The sequence below is a fragment of the Prionailurus viverrinus genome, chromosome C1, assembly GCF_022837055.1.
Source record: "Prionailurus viverrinus isolate Anna chromosome C1, UM_Priviv_1.0, whole genome shotgun sequence".
NCBI classification, from domain to species: Eukaryota; Metazoa; Chordata; class Mammalia; order Carnivora; family Felidae; genus Prionailurus; species Prionailurus viverrinus.
In genome coordinates this window covers 166,183,087-166,202,925 of record NC_062568.1, presented here as the reverse complement: position 1 = coordinate 166,202,925, position 19,839 = coordinate 166,183,087, and the positions used below count along the sequence as shown (strand labels likewise).

The following is a 19,839-nucleotide window of genomic DNA, read 5'->3' as shown; positions in this document are numbered from 1 at the left end:
CTCCTCTTCTTCTCATGGCCTTGGGGTGCCCACCATGATTCATCTCTGCTTTCTGGATAGTACCAGCTCTGGCCTAGCACTTAGCAAGTGCTCAGTATTCAGCAGATGTTTGCTGAGTGAAGAGATGAAGGCAGGCAGACAGAGGGCACGGAATAGGTTGCAAGGAATTAATAAAGTAAGTTGGAGTGTTTTCCTGTCTTTGGAAACAAGCTACTGGCATCCTTCAGAGAGGCGGGCTGAACAGACTAATGGTTTTGTGTATAAAATATGGCTCCCAGTGGTGGTCAGAGTGGCGAGCTCAGCAGGCTCTTCTAGAAAGTGGTTTCCCCTTACTGACCACCTGTTTGGGCTCCAGCGAACTACAGCAGTTATTTTTCCTCCTGAGATGACAGTGTAGATTTGGAAAAGAGAGAGTGTGTATGCAGTGGCACCTGTCCCTGCTGGAGGATCAAGTTTAAGGGAAGTGTAAAGGGGTCAAAGTTGCAAAAGAGAGAAAGGAAGAAAGACAGGAGAAAACAAGTTTCATTAGTAGTGAGGGGCCCAGTGGGCAGGTAGGGGCTGTCACCGGCATAATTATATACCACTTAACATACCTGCTGTTACAGAGCATGGCTCTAGCTGCTGAGACTGTAGTGAAGAAGGCGTGGTTCTTGCCCTCCAGAGGCTTCCAATCTAGGGAATGGAATTGGGTAGAAAACTAAGCACTACGGAGCATTTACCATCTGTTTAGCACTGGGACAAATGTTTTAGGCTATATCTCAAGAATATTGTTACTCTCCAAGGAAACTAAAATACAGAGAGGTGAAGAAACTTTTTCCAGGTCACCCGGAAAACATGCAGAACTGGGAGGAGAGCCCCTGGCTCTAATGGCCTATGTTTTGCTCCCAGGACCGTGAGCAAGGACATTAGGGCTAATCTGTAAAAAAGATAATTCACTCTACAAGGTGTCCTAGGTTCAGCGATAATGATTGTTCTAGGAGCCTAGAAGAGATGGATTGAGGGCTCAAACAGAGGTGGCAACTTTGCAGAGAAAGTAGGCCCTCAACTAGACGCTGAAGCAGGATATGAACCCAGTAAGAGAAGAACGGAGGGAGCAGCTTTCCAGGTAGAAGGAGGCATAGCATGTGCAAAGGTGGCAGGCAGGAAAATTTCACCTTCTGGGTTTGTGAAGTATTGGAGAGAGCACAGCCTGCTCCAGACTTACGAGCAGGCTTAGATCAGTCACCTAATCTCCCTGAGCTTCAGTTTCCCTGTCTGTACAATGGTTGTGAGAATAGCCACTTCACAGGGGTTTGCTGAAGACTGGAGATTATGTATGTAAAGCACCCGTTTCCTCAAAATCATCAATTTAGGGGCGCCTGGGTGGCTCAGTCAGTTAAGCATCCAACCTCGGCTCAGGTCATGATCTCTCCCTGTTTGTGAGGTCGAGCTCCGCGTTGTGCTCTGTGCTGACAGCTCAGAGCCTGGAGCCTGCTTCGGATTCTGTGTCTCCTTCTCTCTCTGCCCCTCCCATCCTCATGCTCTGTCTCTCTTTGTCTCTCAATAATAAATAAATGTTAAAATATTTCTAAAAAAAAAAAAACACTAATCTAAGTTAGACCTTAATCTAAATCAGTTTCTTCTCTCAGGGTATCCTATTTCCCTTTCTATGTGAAACTGAATCAATTGCTTGCTTATTTATTCAATGTCTGTTTCATGTTTGTTTATTGAATGTCTGTTTCATGATTGTAAGTTCCGTGAAGACAGGGGCAATATCTGTTCTTCTCAACACCATCTCTTTAGCGCCTTGAAGAGTAGGCACTCAATAAATCTTTGTTAAATGAATGAATACACAAATGTATGCATGAATAAATGAATTCATGTAAATGAATGACTATGTCTATTTCTGTGCTGTGACTCTAAGAATCTCAGGGAAAAATTGTCTTCTCTTTAACGAGAGGGGGCGGGTTGCTAATGCAGGAAAAGCCTTCAGAGAATGCCACTAGAGAGTCACAAGGTCTCCACGCGTCATCAGAGAGAGCACCAGGTCTCCTGTGTACCTTCTGGTGCTCTATGTAACTCTCTGAGCAGGAAGGAAATTACACAAACTTCCAGTTCAGCTGGTTCCAGGGTTTCACAACCCATTTCTTTCTGTCTCACTTACTTACTTACTTACTTTCTTTCTGTCTTTCTGTTGTGCTGCCTCTCCAGTGTGACTTCTGATGTGCCTAGTGGACGATGACTCTGCATGATCCCCACGCTGCCCAGCAGTAACTGTGAAGGGAAGTCTAGACTTGCCAACACTCAGTCTTCTGATCCAGTGCAACACCATAACTCCTTATGCAGAGTTGGGGAGGAGTTCAGGGGATAAACAGACACACTAATGATGACTAGGCATTTGATACAATCTATACATTTCATGATGGAGGAATGAAGACTGGGAACTCAGGGATACAGAGGAGTATATGTGGCTTTAGCTGACATGAAACAATGTGCGCACAGTTGGATAATAGTGACAGCTTTCAAAATATGATGAAGTGTATCATCTCATCTCAGTCTCCCTGTATCCATGGAAAATGGGGATGTATGAATAACATTTACATTGTTCTTCGTTCATTAGCTAATACATAGGGAAACTGAGGCAACCAGGGGTGGTCCAGGATATAGGCCTGGTTTCAGCGACAGACATAAACTCACTGCCCAGTCTCATTCAGTATCAGCTTAGGGGTCTTTCTTCTGGACCACTCTGTCATGCACTGGCCTTTTACATCAGTCGACAGTGTGGGTCTGCCTGCAATGTCACAATGTCACAATCCCCCACCTCTGTAATGTATTTCCAATGCACTTTTGTAATGGAACATCACTATCAAAAAAAAAAAACCAAAAACCAAAAACCAAAACCAACAACCCTTTGCCCACTTTATTTTTATTTTTTATTTTTTTAATATGAAATTTATTGTCAAATCAGTTTCCATATAATGCCCAGTGCTCATCCCAACAGGTGCCTTCCTCAATGCCCATCACCCACCCTCACCTCCCCCCCCCCCCCCCTATCAACCCTCAGTTTGTTCTCAGTTTTTAAGTCTCTTCTGGTTTGACTCCCTCCCTCTCTAACCGTTTTTTTTTTTTTTCCTTCCCCTCCCCCATGGTCTTCTGTTAAGTTTCTCAGGATCCACATAAGAGTGAAAACATATGGTATCTGTCTTTCTCTGTATGGCTTATTTCACTTAGCATCACACTCTCCAGTTCATCCACATTGCTACAAAAGGCCAGATTTCATTCTTTCTCATTGCCAAGTAGTATTCCATTGTGTATATAAACCACAACTTCTTTATCCATTTATCAGTTGATGGGCATTTAGGCTCTTTCCATAATTTGGCTATTGTTGAAAGTGCTGCTATAAACATTGGGGTACAAGTGCCCCTATGCATCAGCACTCCTGTATCCCTTGGGTCAATTCCTAGCAGTGCTATTGCTGGGTCATAGGGTAGATCTATTTTAATTTTTTGAGGAGCCTTCACACTGTTTTCCAGAGTGGCTGCACCAGTTTGCATTCCCACCAACAGTGCAAGAGGGTTCCCGTTTCTCCACATCCTCTCCAGCATCTATAGTCTCCCGATTTGTTCATTTCAGCCACTCTGACTGGCATGAAGTGGTATCTCAGTGTGGTTTTGATTTGTATGTCTCTGAAGAGGAGCGACGTTGAGTATCTTTTCATGTGCTGTTGCTCTTTGCCCACTTTAGTAAATAAAGTTTTTTGAAACATAGTCACATCCACACGTTTACTATTATCTATGGCTGTGTTTGCACTACAAAGGTAGAGTTGAGTAGTTAAAACAGAAATTGGATGATTCACAAAGTCTAAAATATTTAATATTTGGTCCCTTAAAGGCAAAGTTTGCCACCCCCTAGAACATATGAGTAGAATGGAAGTAAATAGAAAAAAAATAAAAATATTCATTTGTTTATAATAGGCAGTGGGTACTAATTGAAATTGAGAACAAAAATTGGCCTAGAATCACATCTCCACCACTTGGCTGGATGACCTTGAACATTTTTTTTATACTCTCTGGGCATCTATCACCTTACAGAATTGCTGTAGTGATTTGTGTGACATAGGCTGTACATATCAGTTATGATTAGGTTTGGACCCATGTGACAGAAAACACAGAATGAAAGTATCTTGCACAAGACAGCAGTTTATTTCTTTCATGTGGAAGTGGGCAGTGGCTGTTGGTCTGGTGGGGTATGGTGTCAGCCTTTTCACCTTGCTGCTTTGCCGTCTGTAGCAATTATTCTGAGGTTCTCTTATGGTACAAATGGCTTCTGAAGCTCTAGCCACAGTGCTATGATTGCTATTACTACTGATAGTATGCTAATAAGAGGAAACAAGCCAAAAATCAAATACATAAAGCCTAGAAACAGAGACATACCTAAAGACCAGACAGCAAATCCACATTAATTGAAGTCTGGCCAAAATGACATGTCCTGCCATAGTTCATGAGACAACAAGTGTATTTCATGTATTCTGTTCCCGGGGTACAGGGAGGAAGATCTAGAAGCCACGTGTTACATGTATTCAGCATCTAACACTTCACAAAGTATTTCCATAACTATTACTTTTTGTTTGCTCTTCACAACCCTATAGAAAGGTCAAGATACACAGGTCTTAATATTATTTCTATTGTACACTATAATTCAGCCAGGTGCTAAGTATCAGATCCCAGTACCTCCTATCTTCCCAAAGAGTCCATGGTTAGATCTTTGGATATTTGTTGGAAATGAAAGGGGAAAAATTATGGTGTAGAAGAAAGAAAATGACCACCCCCACCCCTCCCAAAGAGACTCCCTAGTAGATGTAGCTGATCATACGGCTTCAGCCTGAGCCAGTATGTACGCCTGCAAGACAAAGCGAAGAGCATCTATTTTGGGGATGGTCAGGAGGACAGCAGACAGGGACTGTAAGGCGCATGGCACATAGGCCAGTTCAATGGCATCACTGTTATTACCTAGGCTTACCTCTTATATCTGCTGTGGTCTTGGAAACTCACTTCCTTTTACTGGACCTCAGTTTACTTTTCTAGGGAAGCAAAGGGTTTGGAATCAGCGGCTTGCTGAACTATCTTCCAAATCTTCAGTCCCATCAGCCTGGGAACCTACTTTTTGAAGGCAAACAGCTCAAATTGGAGCCCAAGTTGGAATTCTCTGTCTGGTTCCCTAGCAGCTAGCTGTGTTTCAGAACAAGCTAAAAAAACAGATGACTCTTGCATCTGTAAATAGGGGCGAATACCGCCTAGTTTACTGGAAAGGCAAGAACTGTGAGGTTTAAATGAATTGGGTGTGTCTAGGGCCCACACATTGTAACTTCTGCACAGGCAGGGCCTATCTGCTTTGAGGATTTAAAGACTGTGACACCACTTCAGAGGGTTGGCCAGAGGATTACACGGATAAATTCCTGCAAAGTATCAGAAAGAGGACCTGGCACAAAGCAAGCATTCAGTAATTATTATTAATATATTATTATTATTAATGACATCCTCCTACAACGGTCAGTAAATTGCATTCAGTAAATGGTTGAGAAGCGGTTATAGGATGCGGATCTTCCACACCCAAGCGTCAGAGGCTGCGAAGAGTTTATGCAGGGGACCTCCTTGCCTTTTTAAAAAGTCCATAAGGCCCGTGGAGCCGGGGCGAGGCTTCGGAGGCGGGGGTGGGCACGCGCGGGCCAATCCTCGGCCCGGTTCAAAGGGCCAATCAGGGGTGGCTTTACAGGGGCCGCGTCCGGCGGGGGCGGGGCCGGGGCGCAGCCGCAGCCACTCTCTGGGACCGCTCTGCACGCGCGCGGTGCCGTTCCGCACGGCAACCTGCAGAGCCCCGCTAGCTAAAATCTAATTTCAGATTGGACAAGTAAGTGACCCTCCTCCCAGTCCCACGTGTGCAGCAGGGGCTTTTGCAGGCGCGCAGGCTCGTAGCGCCCACGTTCTCCAACCCGAGAGCTCACCCGGCCCAAGCCTCCCCCACCTTTCCCGCAGTCGCCGCCCTTTCCTTTTGGTCTTCCTTCTCCTGCCGCTTAAGTCTCAAGCTAGCAGGGCCTCCGCCCCCCGGGATGCTGTTGAGTTCCCTGTGCCCTCTCCTGGGTGAGGCGGCTGGCCCGTGGAGAGAAGAAGAGTCGGCCTTTACTGCATCCCCAAGGCTGTCTATGAGATGTCGGGAACCCGGGGTCCTCTGCCATCTCCGACCAATTAACTGTGTTCACGCTCTCTATATTTTAGTCACTCCCTCCCTCCCCCGGACCCCTATTTTAGGATATTTTTTCTTGAACAGTTTTGAGTTTTTAATACAAATCTGGCTGCCTAAGACATTTTAAAGGCCAATGCTGCTTGTAACTTCAAACGCTTTCAGCAGCTTGTGATAACGTCTAAGGTGCATTTTAGTTGTGATGGTATAATGCTGTTTGGTTACAGTTAGCCTGGTAGGAAAGGCCTAATGTTATCCTTGCTTTTTAATTCATTTCCCTTCTTTTAAGGATTGGCAAGATGTAAAATGGTGAATTTCCCTAATCATTGGCTATTTTCCACGAAAGCACTTCTTAGGTCTTAATAGCGTCCCTAAATTAAAGGGTCAGTCACTACCAAAACATGGAACAGCATTAGGTTAATTTTTTAAAATAGGAGATCTGGAGGGAGGAAGTGATTACACTTTTGAATTGTAAATCAGTGAGAAAGAAGGCAGGTCTTCTCTTGGTTTGTGGCTATTATACAGATGGTAGAGTTTTGTTTTGTTTTTGCTTGCTTTTCTTTTTTTATGATCCACCAAATATATATCCTGATTTTTTTACTTTTTATGGTTCCCAGCTGGGTCTTGCAGCCTTTCCACTGCCTCCTGGTCTTCTGGGAGTCTCCTGTTAATGAGGCCCTCTGCCTGGCTCTTGACCTGATGATCACTGGCCTGGCTGTTGGATCAGCTGAGGAGGACATGTGAGTGGGAGGCCCAGAGGATTGTTGACTAAGGATGATAAGGGAAAGACCAGAGAGGGTGAGAAGGGCCTTGTGATTGATTTTGAGGGGAAGCGAGCTTGGGAGCCTCCCTTGCTGGATTTGGAAATCAAAACATGCGTATTGGGAGAAGGGAATAATCCTGAGGGTGGAGATCTGTATCTTTCTGGATGAAAGTAAGAAGTTTACTGGGAGGAGACTGGGCCTTCTTCCAGGCTGTGTTAATTTTTGCTGTGGACCTTGTCTTTTCCTGGAATCTGGTTCCCTTTCCCTAACCTTTCACTTAGTTCAAATCACAGTCAGTTACCAGCTGGTTTTGAAAACAGTTTAGAGGTAATGAATCTTGCCCAGCCAGAATAGGGACTAACCACCCCCCCCCTTCCCCCACCTCCCTACAGGGGATTTGAAATAATTATTTCACCAGAATGTACTACAGAGATCATTTAACCTCACCTGCCCATCTCTTTATACGGAGAAATACAGAATCAACCCAGGTGGTGGTCTAAGGGTCATCCAAACCAGTTCTTCCATTCATTCATTTGTTCACTAATGGTGTGGCATGTATTCTGGGCCTGGTACTGTGGTAGGCCCTGGGTAGGTAAAGATGAACAAGGTTTGCTCTCTGCTTCCAACTTTCACTCAGTCTGATTATTATATCTAGTCTAATGAGGGAGATTATATGATTCTGAGATTAGTGTTGCGGCAGGGTATGAGGAAGATGCTGGTAATTGACTGTGATTTGAACTAAGTGGAGAGAAGGGCAAATGGCCTAATGTGGGGTTTCGTGGAAGACTTCCCAGAGGAGATCATCCTCGAGCTGAGTGACAGAGCCTCAGTATGAGTGGGCTGGAGAGAGACAAAAGGGAAGGGGATTATTTGACTTGGGAACAGCGTGTGCAAAACTATATAAACCTGGCACATTGTTGACTCATATGGCTAGATAGGAAAGGGTGAGGTGGGAAATCACCAGAAAGGAGGCTGCAGAAGGTGAAAAGGTCCGATCAGGTCAGATTGGGGAGGGTCAGGTGATTCATATTAAGGGAGTTTGAAACCTATCTCCAGAGCAATCAGGAGCTGTTGAAGTGATGCAGATTGGTGTTTTAGAAAGTTAATTCTGGCCTCAGGGTGGAGAGAGGCTTTTATAATACAGGTGAGAGATGGGTTAGGGTGATAGTTCTGGACTGGAGAGGGAGAGAGAATACAGTTGACCCTCAAACGTTACAGGTTTGAACGCAGATGCGCTTATACGTGGAATTTTTACAGTACTGTAAATGTATTTTCTCTCAAGATTTTCTTAACATTTCCTTTAGCTAAATTCATTGTGAGAATACAGTATATAAGAATACAGTATATAACACACAAAATATGTGTTAATTGGTTGTTTATATTTTTGGTAAGGTTTCTCATCAATGCTAGACTATTAGAAAGTTAAGTTTTTGGGGAGTCAAAAGTTGTGAACAGATTTTTATGTCGCGGCAGGTCAGTGCCCCTAACCCCTGCATTGTACAAAGGTTGGCTGTGGAATGGTTAGGAATTAACAGCGATTGGATGTAGAGAATGGGAAAGGAGGGAGCAGTTACAGTGCCGTCAGGGAAAAGGCTTTCCCAACTGGGGTATTTTTCAACAGCTTTATTGAGGTATGCTTGACATATAATAAACTGTATATATTTAAAATATCTAATAGATGTTTTGACGTGTGTCTGGGTCTGTGAAACCATCATCACAAGTAAGATAAAGAGCATCTCTAACATCCATAAAGATTACTTGTGCTCCTGTGTAATCCCTTCCTTCCTGGTTCTCCCAACCCCCCCCCCCCCCCCCCCCCAGCAACCAGTGATCTGCTTTCTGTCAGTATAGATTATTTAATATTATTTTAGGATTTTATCTGTGGGGTCATACAATACGTATCTTTTTTGCATGGTGGCTTTTACTTGATCATGTTGAGATTCATCCATGTTGAGCATGCACACATACTTCATTTGGTGCATTGCACGAATATACTGTACTTTATCTATTTACCTGTTGGTGGGTATTTGGATTATGGGCTGCTTTTTGGCTACTACAAATAAAGCCATTAGGACTATTCATATCCATGCCTTTGAATGGGCCTATTCTTTGATTTCTCTTGGTTAAATACCTAGAAGGAGGATGGCTAGTTCACATGGTAGGTGTGTGTTTAACTTTTTAAAAAGCTGTATTTCAGAGCGATTGTGCCTTTTTGCATTCCCTTCAGTGGTGCATGAAACTTCCGGTTCCTCCAGCACTTGGTGTGGTCACTCGTTTTAATTTTAACCATTCTGATAACATGGAGTCCTCTTTGAGGGAGTTTCAACATTTCCCTAATGAATAATAATTTCAAGCTTCTTATCATGTGCTTACTTGCCCATATATGTATCATATATCTTCTTGGGTGAAGTGTTTGTGAAATCTTGTGTTCACTTGTAAAAAATGAGCCGTTTATTTTCTTACTGAGTTTTGAGAGCTTTTATATACTCATTACAAGTTCTTTATGTCACTTGTATGTACAAATATTTTCTCCCATTTTGTGGCTTGTTTTTTCATATATTTTTAAGCTTATTTATGAGAGAGAGGGGGGGAGAGAGAGAGAGAGAGAGAGAGAGAGAGAGAGAATGCAAGGGGGAGTGGCAGATAGAGAATGGGAGAAGGAGAATCCCAAGCAGAACCCCACTGACATGGGGCTTGAACTCATGAACTGTGAGATCATGACCTGAGCCAAAATCAAGAGTTAGATGTGTAACTGACTGAGCCACCGAGCCACCTCTTCTCTCTTCATTTTCTTAACCGTGTCTTTTCATAAGCAGAGTTCCCAATTTTGATGAAGTCTAATTTGTGAATTTATAACTTTGATGATGACTCTTTTATCAATTTATTATTTTATGGGTCATGGTTTTAGTAATTTTATGTAAGAAGTCATGCCTACCCAGAACTCTCATTTTCTCCTATTTTTTTTTTAATGTTTATTTATTCTTGAGAGACAGAGACAGAGCATGAATGGGAGAGGGTCTTGGAGAGAGAGGGAGACACAGAATCCGAAGCACCCTCCAGACTCCAAGCTGTCAGCACAGAGCCTGATGTGGGCTCAAACTCACGAACCATGAGATCATGAACTGAGCTGGAGTGGGCCACTCAGCCGTCTGAGCCACCCAGGTGCCCCTCTCCTATTTTTTTAAAGAAGCTTCATTGTTTTGGTTTTACGTTAAATCCACAATCTATTTTCAATTAATCTATAGCATCAGATATGAAACAAAGTTAATTTTTTCATGTATGTCATTAATTGTTCTACTACCATTTGCTGAAAAGCCTATCCTTTCTCCATTGACTTGCCTTTGCTCCTTTGGTTAAAATCAATTGACTGTGTATATGTGGAGGCCCATTTCTGGTTGTTTTGTTTTGTTCCGTTGTTCTCTTTGGCTGTTTTAATGCCCAATACTGCATAGTTTTGATGACTATAGTTTCATAATAATATGATAGGAAAAGATAGGATTCAGTAGGCAGAGAGGGAAAGATGATCTGAGGTCCCTGGGTGGGGAACAACACATATTTTGGAACAATTTTGGGAGTGGCTGACTACAATAAACCCCCTCCGGCATAATGTTCCTCTGAAGAATGTAACAGACACCACCTACTCCCCCACCAGTTTCCCTCAGGAATTTGACAAAAGACCTAACTGAAAATAAGGAGTAGACCATAAAACATATGACCCAGAAGGAATGATATGGCCATAGCCCTTATACAATGGAATCGAGCCAATCAGGAATGGACAACCCAGCACCTAGTGTTATCCAGCCAATAAAGGTAGAACCTGAGAAGGAACAAGGAGGAAGGGAAGGGTGGGTGTGTGACCAGAACCTTATTAAACAAGGACCCCTGTTCTATAGTCCACAGGTATTCACCTTTGAATTCCCCCTCTCTGTAAAGACAGCTTTCCTACCTCTTGCTTTCTAATCTTAGACTCTAATAAACTTTGCCTGCTGCTCATTCTGTGTCCACCTGTTCATTCTTCGAAGTGGCCAGACAACGGATCCAGGTATTGAGGTAAAAAATCTTGCAACAATAAGTATTGAAGCCAGGTAGTATAAGTGGATTTTGAAGTACATCTTCAAAAGTTGCTTTGGTTTTTCTAGGTGCATTACATTTCCGTATTGATTTTACAGTCATTTTGTCAGTTTCACAAAAACCTATTTAGATTTAAGTTAGAACGACATTAAATCTCTACATTAATTTGGGAGCAAATTGACATCTTAACAATTGAGTGTTCTAACCCATGGTTGGTATATCTGTTTATTTAGGTCTTTCTTAATTTTTCTCAGTGTTTTGTACCTTTCAGTAGGTAGGTCTTGCACATCTTTGTCAGGTTATCTGTAGGTATCCTATTTTTTTGATGCTATTGAAATGAAATTATCTTTTAAATTTTATCTTCCAGTTTGTTGCTGCTTGTGTATTGGTCACGTATCCTGCAATCTTGCTAAACTCCTTTTCAGTTCTAATAGCTTTTTTGTGGATGCCATCAGATACTCTATGTAGGTGATCATGTTATCTGTGAATAAGGACAGTTTTACTTTCTTCCTTTCAATGTGGCTGCCTTTTATTTCTTTTTCTTGCTATAGTGCACTGGCTAGAATCTCTACTCCGTGTTGCATGGAAGTGACATCTTCTTTCTGATCTTTCTTAGGGAGAAACATTCATTTTTTCATCATTAACTATGATGTATGATATTTGAATAGTTTTTATAGTAGGTTTTTATCAGGTTTAGGAAGTTTCAGTCTGTTCCTGTTTTGCTGAGACATGTTGAAATTTTTTTTGTTTTTGTTTTTGTCTTTAAATGAAGAATGAATTTTTTTTTTGGGTCAGGTGTTCTTTTCTGTAACTAATTAAGACCTTTTTTTTTTTAAAGAATCTTAATATGATGGATTATATTCACCGAATTTTTTTTTTTTTTGAACGTTAGACCTTGTATTCCTGAGATAAATCCCACTTGGTCAGGACCTATTATACTTTTTATAGTTAGTTGGATTCTATTTGCTAAAATTTTAAGAATTTCTCCATTTATGTTAATGATAAATATTGATACAGTTTTCTTTCCTTGTGTTGTCTTTTAAGTTTTGTTATCAAGATAATTCTGGTCTCAAAAATGAGTTGGAAAGGATTTCCTCCAATTCAGTTTTTTGGAAGAGTTTGTATAGAATACTATTTCTTCCTTAAATGTTTGGTAGAATTCACCAATGAAGATGTCTAGAGTTCTTTTTGTTTTTGGTTTTCTGTCAAGAAGAGGAAGAACTCAACTGATTTAATAATACAGGACTATTCAGATCATCTGCTTCTTTTTCAGTGAGGTTTGGTAGTTCCTATATTTTAAGGAATTTGTACATACCTTCTTAGTTGCTCATAATATTCCCTCATTATTTTGATATCTGTAGAATCTGTTGTGATTTCATCTCCCTCATTCCTGATACATAAAATCCTAATACTGGCATCTTTTCTCTTTATTTTCCTGGTTATTCTGTTCAGAAATGTATTAATTTGATTGGTTTTTTCAAAAAAAAAGCTTTTGGTTTTTATTTATTTTCTGTAGTCTTTTTTTTAACTTCTTGATTTTTCCTCTGAAATTTATTTTTTGTTCTGCTAACTTTGGGTTCCTTTTACTCTTCTCTAATTTCTTAAGATGGAAATTGAGTTATTTATTTGAGGCAACTTTTCTATTACATGCTTATGACGCTATAGATTTATTGCATCAAGTGCATCCTACCACTTCTGCTATATTTTTATTTTCATTCAGTTAAAATACTTTATATTTTTTAAATGTCTTCTTGGATCCATGTGTTAGAAGTGTTATTCAGTTTCCAAATATTTGAGGACTTTCCACTTATCTTTTAATTATTGATTTATAATTTAATTCCATTGTGGTCATAGAAGGTACTTTGTAGGATTTGAATTCTTTTAACTTCTTGAGACTATTATTTGGCCCAGAATATGGTCTGTCTTGGTAAATGTTTGATGTGAACTTAAAGTATGTGTGTTCTGCCCCTTTTTGGATAGAGTGCTTTTTACTTATCAATATATCAGCTTTGCTGACTACTGTATATTACATCCTTGCTGATTGTGTGTCAACTTACTCCATCATTGAGAGAATTACCGAGAGAATGGTGCTAGAATCTCTGAGGATAATTATGGATATATGCATTTCTCTTTGCATCTCTATCACATTTTGCTTTATGTATTCGGATGCACTGTTATTAGGTGTGTTAATATTTAGGATTGTTAGGTTATCTTGGTGAATCATCCTCATTATTATTTCTTAGTTTCTGGGAATATTCTTGACTCTGAAATATACTTAGTTATTAGACCTGTGGTGTTTTTGCTTTAAAATCTACTTAGTGTGATAATGATTTAGCTTTCTTTTGAATGCTCTTTTGTTGCATATCTTTTTCTTCTTTTTACTTTTAACCTGTGTGTTTCTTATATTTAAAATGGGTTCCTTATAGGCAGCATATAGTTGGACTGGATAACGAAGTGAGGCCTGCTAATTTCTGCCTTTTAATTGGAGTATTTAGACTATATTTAATGTAAGTATTCATATGGTTTCTTTTAAATTTTTAAATGCACCCATCTAGCTTTTTCTTTTCATTTCTATTTGTTCCATCTGTTCTTTGTTCTTTTTACTCTTTTTCTGCCTTCTTTTGGGTTGTTTTTTATAATTTCATTTTTTCTCTCCGTTATTGGCTTACTAGGCATAGCTTTTTCTTTTGGTATTATTTTAATGGTTGCTTTAGGGTTTACAGAATACATCTTTAATTTATCAGAGTCAACTTTCAAGTGGGAAATATACCACTTAACATATAATATAGGAACCCTATAACAGTGTGTTTATAATTCTTGCCTCCTAGCCTTTGTGCTACTGTTATTTTATATTGTACATTTTATATCTACATAGGTTTAAACCCCATGATGTATGGTTATTCTTTTAGTTTTAGGGAGTCAGTTATCTTTTTAAGACATTCAAGTAATTTTTTTAAGTTTATTTATTTTGAGAGAGAGAGGATGAGTGAGTGAGGGGGCAGAGAAAGAGGGAGTGATAGAATCCCAAGCAGTCTGTGCTGACAGCTGGGAGCCTGACGTGGGGCTTGAACTCACCAGCCGTGGTATCATGACCTGACCCCAAATCAAGAGTTAGATGCTTAACTGACTGAACCACTCAGGTGCCCCAGACATTTGAGTAATTTTTAAAAAGCCTTTATATGTACCCACATAGTTCCTCGTGTGCTCTACATTCTGTTTTGTTTTATAGATGCAGATTTCCATGTGCTGTCATTTTTTGCCTCGCTTCTTATGGTGCAGTTCTGCTGGTAATGAATTTTTTCATCATTGTTTGAGTTAGTCTTTATTAATGCTTCCATTCTGAATTTTTTTTCCACAGGGTACAGAATTTCATTTTTTTAATTTTTTTTATTTTTTTCAATATATGAAATTTATTGTCAAATTGGTTTCCATAAAACACCCAGTGCTCATTCCAAAAGAGGGTACAGAATTTTAGATAGAAAGTCTTTTTTTTTTCAATACTTCAAAAATCTTACTCTGCTGTCTCCTAGCTTGCATTATTATTTCTGATGAGAAATCTGTTGTCCTTACTATTTTTCTTTATTTCTTTCTTTCGTAATGTCGTCTTCTTTGATAATCTTTATTTATTTATTTATTTATTTATTTATTTATTTATTTTGAGGGAGAGTGTGTGAAAGGGAGAAGGGCAGAGAGAGGGAGACAGAGGATCCAAAGTGGTCTCTGGGCTATAGCGGAAAGCCCAATGCTGGGATTGAACCTACGAACCATGAGATCATGACCTGACCCAAAGTTGGATGCTTAAACTGACTGAGCCACCCAGGTGCCCCCGTATTTTTTTTTTTTCTTTTGGGCAATTGTCACCTCCCCTCACCCCAAGCTGCTTTTAAGATTTTCTGTATCATTGGTTTTGAACAATTTGAATCTGATGTTGTCTTGGTTCAGTTTTCTTCATATTTCTTTTATTTGGGGTTCATTGGTATTCTTGAATCTGTGAGTTTGTAGTTTTCATCAAATTTGAAATGTTTGTGACCATTGGCTCTTCAAATATTGTTCCTGACTCCTTCTCTGTGCTCTGCCTCAGGGATTCCCATTGCACATGTGTTGTACCATTTGTAGTTTTTCCACAGCTCACCGATACTCTGTCTGTTTTTTAAGAATCTTTTCTCTCTGTTCGTGGTTAGTGTCTTATTGTTGTGTCTTGAAGGTCGCTCGTCTTTTCTTCAGTATTGTCCAATTCTATACAGTAAGTTTTTCATCTCAGATATCCTGGTTGTCATTTTTAGCATTTCAGCCTAAAGTTGCTTCATCTTCCATTTCTGAACTTTCAAGTTCAATCTCTCACCTAGCTTTCTGACATACGAGATACAGGAATCATAGCTATTTTAATATCTGTGTCTACTAACTCTGTCCAGTGTGTCAGTGTGAGGTCACTGCCCATTGATTTTTCTCATTTTGGATAGTATTTTCCTGTATCTTTGCATGCCTGGTAAATTTTGATTGAACACCGGGCATTGTGTGTTTTACCTTGTTTTGTGCTAGATGGTTTTGTATTTTTATAAATACACTTGAACTTTGTTCTGGGGTATGAGTGAGGTATTTGCAAACCATTGGATTCTTTTGAGTCTTGCCCTAAGCTTTGTTAGGTGGGACCAGGGTTAATTCTTCTTCACTGCTGAGGTGAAACCCTTCTACTCTACTTAGTACCCTGTGAATTACGTTTTTCCACTCTGGCTGGTGTCAGTGGGCACTATTCATGGCCCCCTGTGAAGTACACCAATTCTGGGAGATTCTGGGAGATTCTGGCGCAAATGGTTTCCTCACATGCATGTGGTGTTTGGTACTCTCCTGAATGCTTGAGGAGCACCTTTTGTAGTTCTCTGGAATTCTCCCTCTGTGTAGCTCTCTCTTTTCTTGTACTCTGCCCTAAGAAGTGTAGCTTCCTGTTGTCCACAGACTCCTAGCTCTGTTTCCTCAATGCTGGCAGACTGCAGGGCTTGGCCTGGATTTCCTCTTCCCGTACCATGGTCCCACACATTAAGCTTCAGCAATTTCAGGACATTTCATTTTCCCTCCCCTTTCTGGGCTCACTGTACTTTCTTGCCTTCATGTTCAGGGTCCTGAGAACCCTCATTTCCTATATATGTATATTTTTAAAGTAGTTTTTGATGGGAGGGTAAATATGGTTCCTGTTACTTCATCTTGGCTAGCAGTGGAGGTCTTCAACTGGAATTTCTGAAGAAAATTTAAAGAAGGACTATTTGAGGGTATGAGGAAGAGGTTTTGAAGTATCCAGGCACCAGTAATAATGGGACCACTTTTACTCCTTGATGTCTGAAAGGGCACAGTGCAGGAAGTAGATCAAAAGGAAATAGAAGACACCCTCCAATTAGGATAATTTTTTAGTAAAGGAACTATTTAGAGAGATGAGGGCAGCCTGAATCCATGGGGCTGAGAAAGTAGGATTGTTCTGTCCTATGTAAAGGGGTTAGGAGAGGAAGGTTACCAGAACCCAAAAGGAGAAACTGTGCAGAAATCTGCCTTGAGAGGCTTTGTTACCTTTGTTCAAGAGATGCAGGTTGTTCGGTCCAAGGGAGCCTGGACCTTACTCTCCTTCCTTCTTGACGCCTTTTGCTACTGCTCTCCATTGTCCAAACCCAAGTAGAAGACAGAGGGTTGGGCGCCTGGAGATCCAGACTGTAGCCCTGGGACAGAGGGTAGGCAGAAAAGGATTGAGTGTATGGTGGGGGGAGGGGGGGTGGGGCAGGCTGAGAATAACCTGCACAGGAGTCATAACCTATAGATGCCTGGCAAACAGTCAGCATGGTTGGTGGTGCTGCTCACTGAGAGACAGGAGAGAAGGAATAGTATGTCTGGGAGAAGTAGGTTTGATGTGTGAGGGGGAAATGATGAGATTTCCTTCCCAAACTAGGAATACTTTTCCCAGGAGACTCCTCTATCACATCCTCCCCCCACACCCCCGCTCCGCCCCCGCCACCTCTGCCTTCATCATCTTAAATTATTGAGGAGGCTCTTGGAGGAAGAGAGACTTGGAGGAAGCAGACTTCATACAGCAGGTACCTATACAGTGATACACGGTGATGTATGTGGGGGGTGGCTTTAGGGAGAGTAGGGCGATGAGGTAGAAATCATTCAGGCTCAGTGTATTACCAGTCCCTTGGCCATCTGGAGTCGGGCCTCCGTTACAGCAAAGTCTGTTGCAGACCAGGCTGACAGCCGAGGAGCTTGTGTTCTGCTAAACCAGCCACAGGATGGAGAGATTAAGAAGGGACTCAGTTACCGGTGGGTTGTGGGGGACGAAGAATGAGAGGAAGACTGTGTAAAGTCAAGAGTGATTTCAACAGACAAGTCTCAGTGTATGTTGTTCACGGAATTCTGGGATGGTAGAACTACTGGCCAACTTTGAGGTTAGAATGAGGCTACTGTTAGGACATTTAAAACTATTCGGTGACCTGGTGGAAGGGGCATAGGACTGAAGTCCTTCTCTGATTTTTACTGGTTCTGTGATGGTGGCCAAGTGACCTTACTGTACAGAACCTTAGTTCCCCAATTTCTAAGTATGGATCCCTCCAGGGTTGGGAAAATTAGCAGGGTCACGTCATACTGTGCACAGATACTGTGCTTGGCAAAGAGTCAGCCCTCATGAGATCCAAGGTGAGGATTGGCTCAAACTATAAGTATGTTTGGGAAACATTTGGATTCATGTGAAGATACATCATGATAAAACAGTAGGAAGAGGAGGGTAGTTGACAAAGGCTCCCTCAGAGCCCTCCTTTGGAGATAGTTTGGGAACATATTCAAGCTCCCTTTCCCTTTTCTCCTGAACAAATTATTCTGCTCTTAGTGTCATTGGATATTGGGCCGCATGGGCCCCTGATTTGTCCCAGTATATGTTGCATCCAGTGGGTCTCCAGGCAGGTTTCCGTGTGCTGGTAGTACAGCTTACCTGCTCTCCATACAACATCACATGGAAACGTGAGTGTCTGAAGACCATTCTCATTAAACGTATCAAGTGCACCTTATCCCTTTTATTTTAGAAAAAGCCATGGCATGGAGGAGCGCTTATAGGAACTGAAAACCTATAGTTTTGGAGGAAAGAAGACCAATAGGAAGTCACTAGAATCATCATAAAGCATTTGAAAGGGATAGCTCCCCTGAAAGGAATTAGGTGGTTTGGATGATCCCACGGGACAAAAATGAGGTGTGGAGGATGGGAGCCATACAGAGCAAAGCTCCACTCACTATCAGGAAGATCTCTCTTGTTACTACAGTATTAGCTGCTCATTGTGAACATTCCGACAGCAGAGTGGGGAAGTTCAAAATGTCCTCCACGTTTCCACCACCTTTCTTTTCCCTAGGTGTCACTGCAGGAAGCGGGAGTTGGTTGTGTGCTTCCTGAATCTTGTGTGTTAGGTCTTAGTACAGTATGTTGACCCTCAGACTGTTGCATCTGTCACGATCACCTGGAGGGCTTTTACAGTGCTGGCTGTGGAGTTGCACTCCCAGGGTTTCTGAAGCAGTAGATGTGGGCTGGAGGCTGAGAATTTGCATTTCGAGTGTTCCCTGGTGATGCTGATGCTGTTCTTCTGGAGACCACGGTATTAGAATCACTGATGCTTTAAAAAAAAAAAATTAACATTTATTCATTTTTTGAGAGACAGACAGAGAGTGAGTGGGGGAGGGGCAGAGCGAGAGGGAGACACAGAATCTGAAGCAGGCTCCAGGCCCCGAGCTGTCAGCACAGAGCCCGATGCGGGGCTCGAACTCACAGACTGCGAGATCATGACCTGAGCCGAAGTCGGACGTCCATCCGACTGAGCCACCCAGGCGCCCCACTGATGCTCTGTCTTTAAGAAAAACAAAAAACAAAAAACAACAACAACAAAAAAACTAGTACAAATGTAGTCTCTAAGAACTTGCTCTTTTATTTAATAACATACCATTAACATTTTTCTTTAGCCCCTTTCTCATTGGTATTAATAGCTCCTTATGTGGAAGTTGCAGTAAGTCCCCTATTAGTAAACATTTAATTTGTTTCCAGGGTTTTTGTGAGTGTGCTTTTGCCTTAACGAAAACATGTTGTAGTGTATATTTTTAATGTATATCTTTTAGGTGAGCCAATCCATCAATTCTTAGAAGTTAAACTGTAGGGGAGGGGTGCCTGGGTGGCTCAGTCAGTTAAGCGTCGGACTTCGGCTCAGGTCATGATCTCACGGTTCATGGGTTCAAAACCCCCTGCATGGGGCTCTGTGCTGACAGCTCAGAGCCTGGAGCCTGCCTCTGATACTTTGTTTCCCTCTCTCTCTGCCCCTCCCCTGCTCATGCTCTGTCTTTCTTGCTCTCTCAAAAATGAATAAACATTCAAAAACATAACAAAAAAAAAAGCCCTGTAGGGTAGAAGGGGAGATTTAAAAAATGGATAGATAGTGCCAGATTGTTCTAGAGAAGGTTGAACCCCTTACTCTCCCACTAAAAGTGTATGAAACTACCTATTGCCCCACACTCCTGCAGAAACAGGGTAATATCAAAGTTTTCTATTTTTGCCAACTTGTTACATGAGAATTTATGTTGTTTTGTTTTGCATTTCCTCCATTATTTTATTTGTGAGGCTGAGTGTTCATGTGTGTTCATTGTATTTCTTTTTCTGTGAACTGCAAGTTTGTATTCTTTGCATCATAGGAGGAGGGAACAGAATGAACACAGGTGCCAAACATTCATTTAAGGGATGGCTAGTAGCTCCTAGGGTTGTTGTATAGGGGGTTGAGATTGG

General features: G+C 41.4%; 1 protein-coding gene across 10 annotated transcripts in view; it reads left to right on the top strand.

The window, feature by feature from the left end:
• The first annotated feature begins 5,766 nt into the window (after positions 1–5,766).
• The window catches only part of FGGY (FGGY carbohydrate kinase domain containing), a 425,323-nt gene continuing 411,250 nt past the window's right edge, over positions 5,767–19,839 (top strand). For 5 of the 10 annotated variants that reach the window (XM_047872229.1, XM_047872228.1, XM_047872226.1 and 2 more), the window contains exons 1-2: positions 5,789–5,886; positions 6,834–6,956. Coding sequence is in view for 1 of the 10 variants with exons in the window: in XM_047872227.1 (XP_047728183.1) it covers positions 6,991–7,014 (24 nt within the window). In the remaining 9 variants the exon portion in view is untranslated. Of the gene's footprint in view, positions 5,887–6,833; positions 7,015–19,839 lie in introns of those variants that run through there. The other 5 variants (XM_047872219.1, XM_047872231.1, XM_047872220.1 and 2 more) reach the window with 5 other exon arrangements.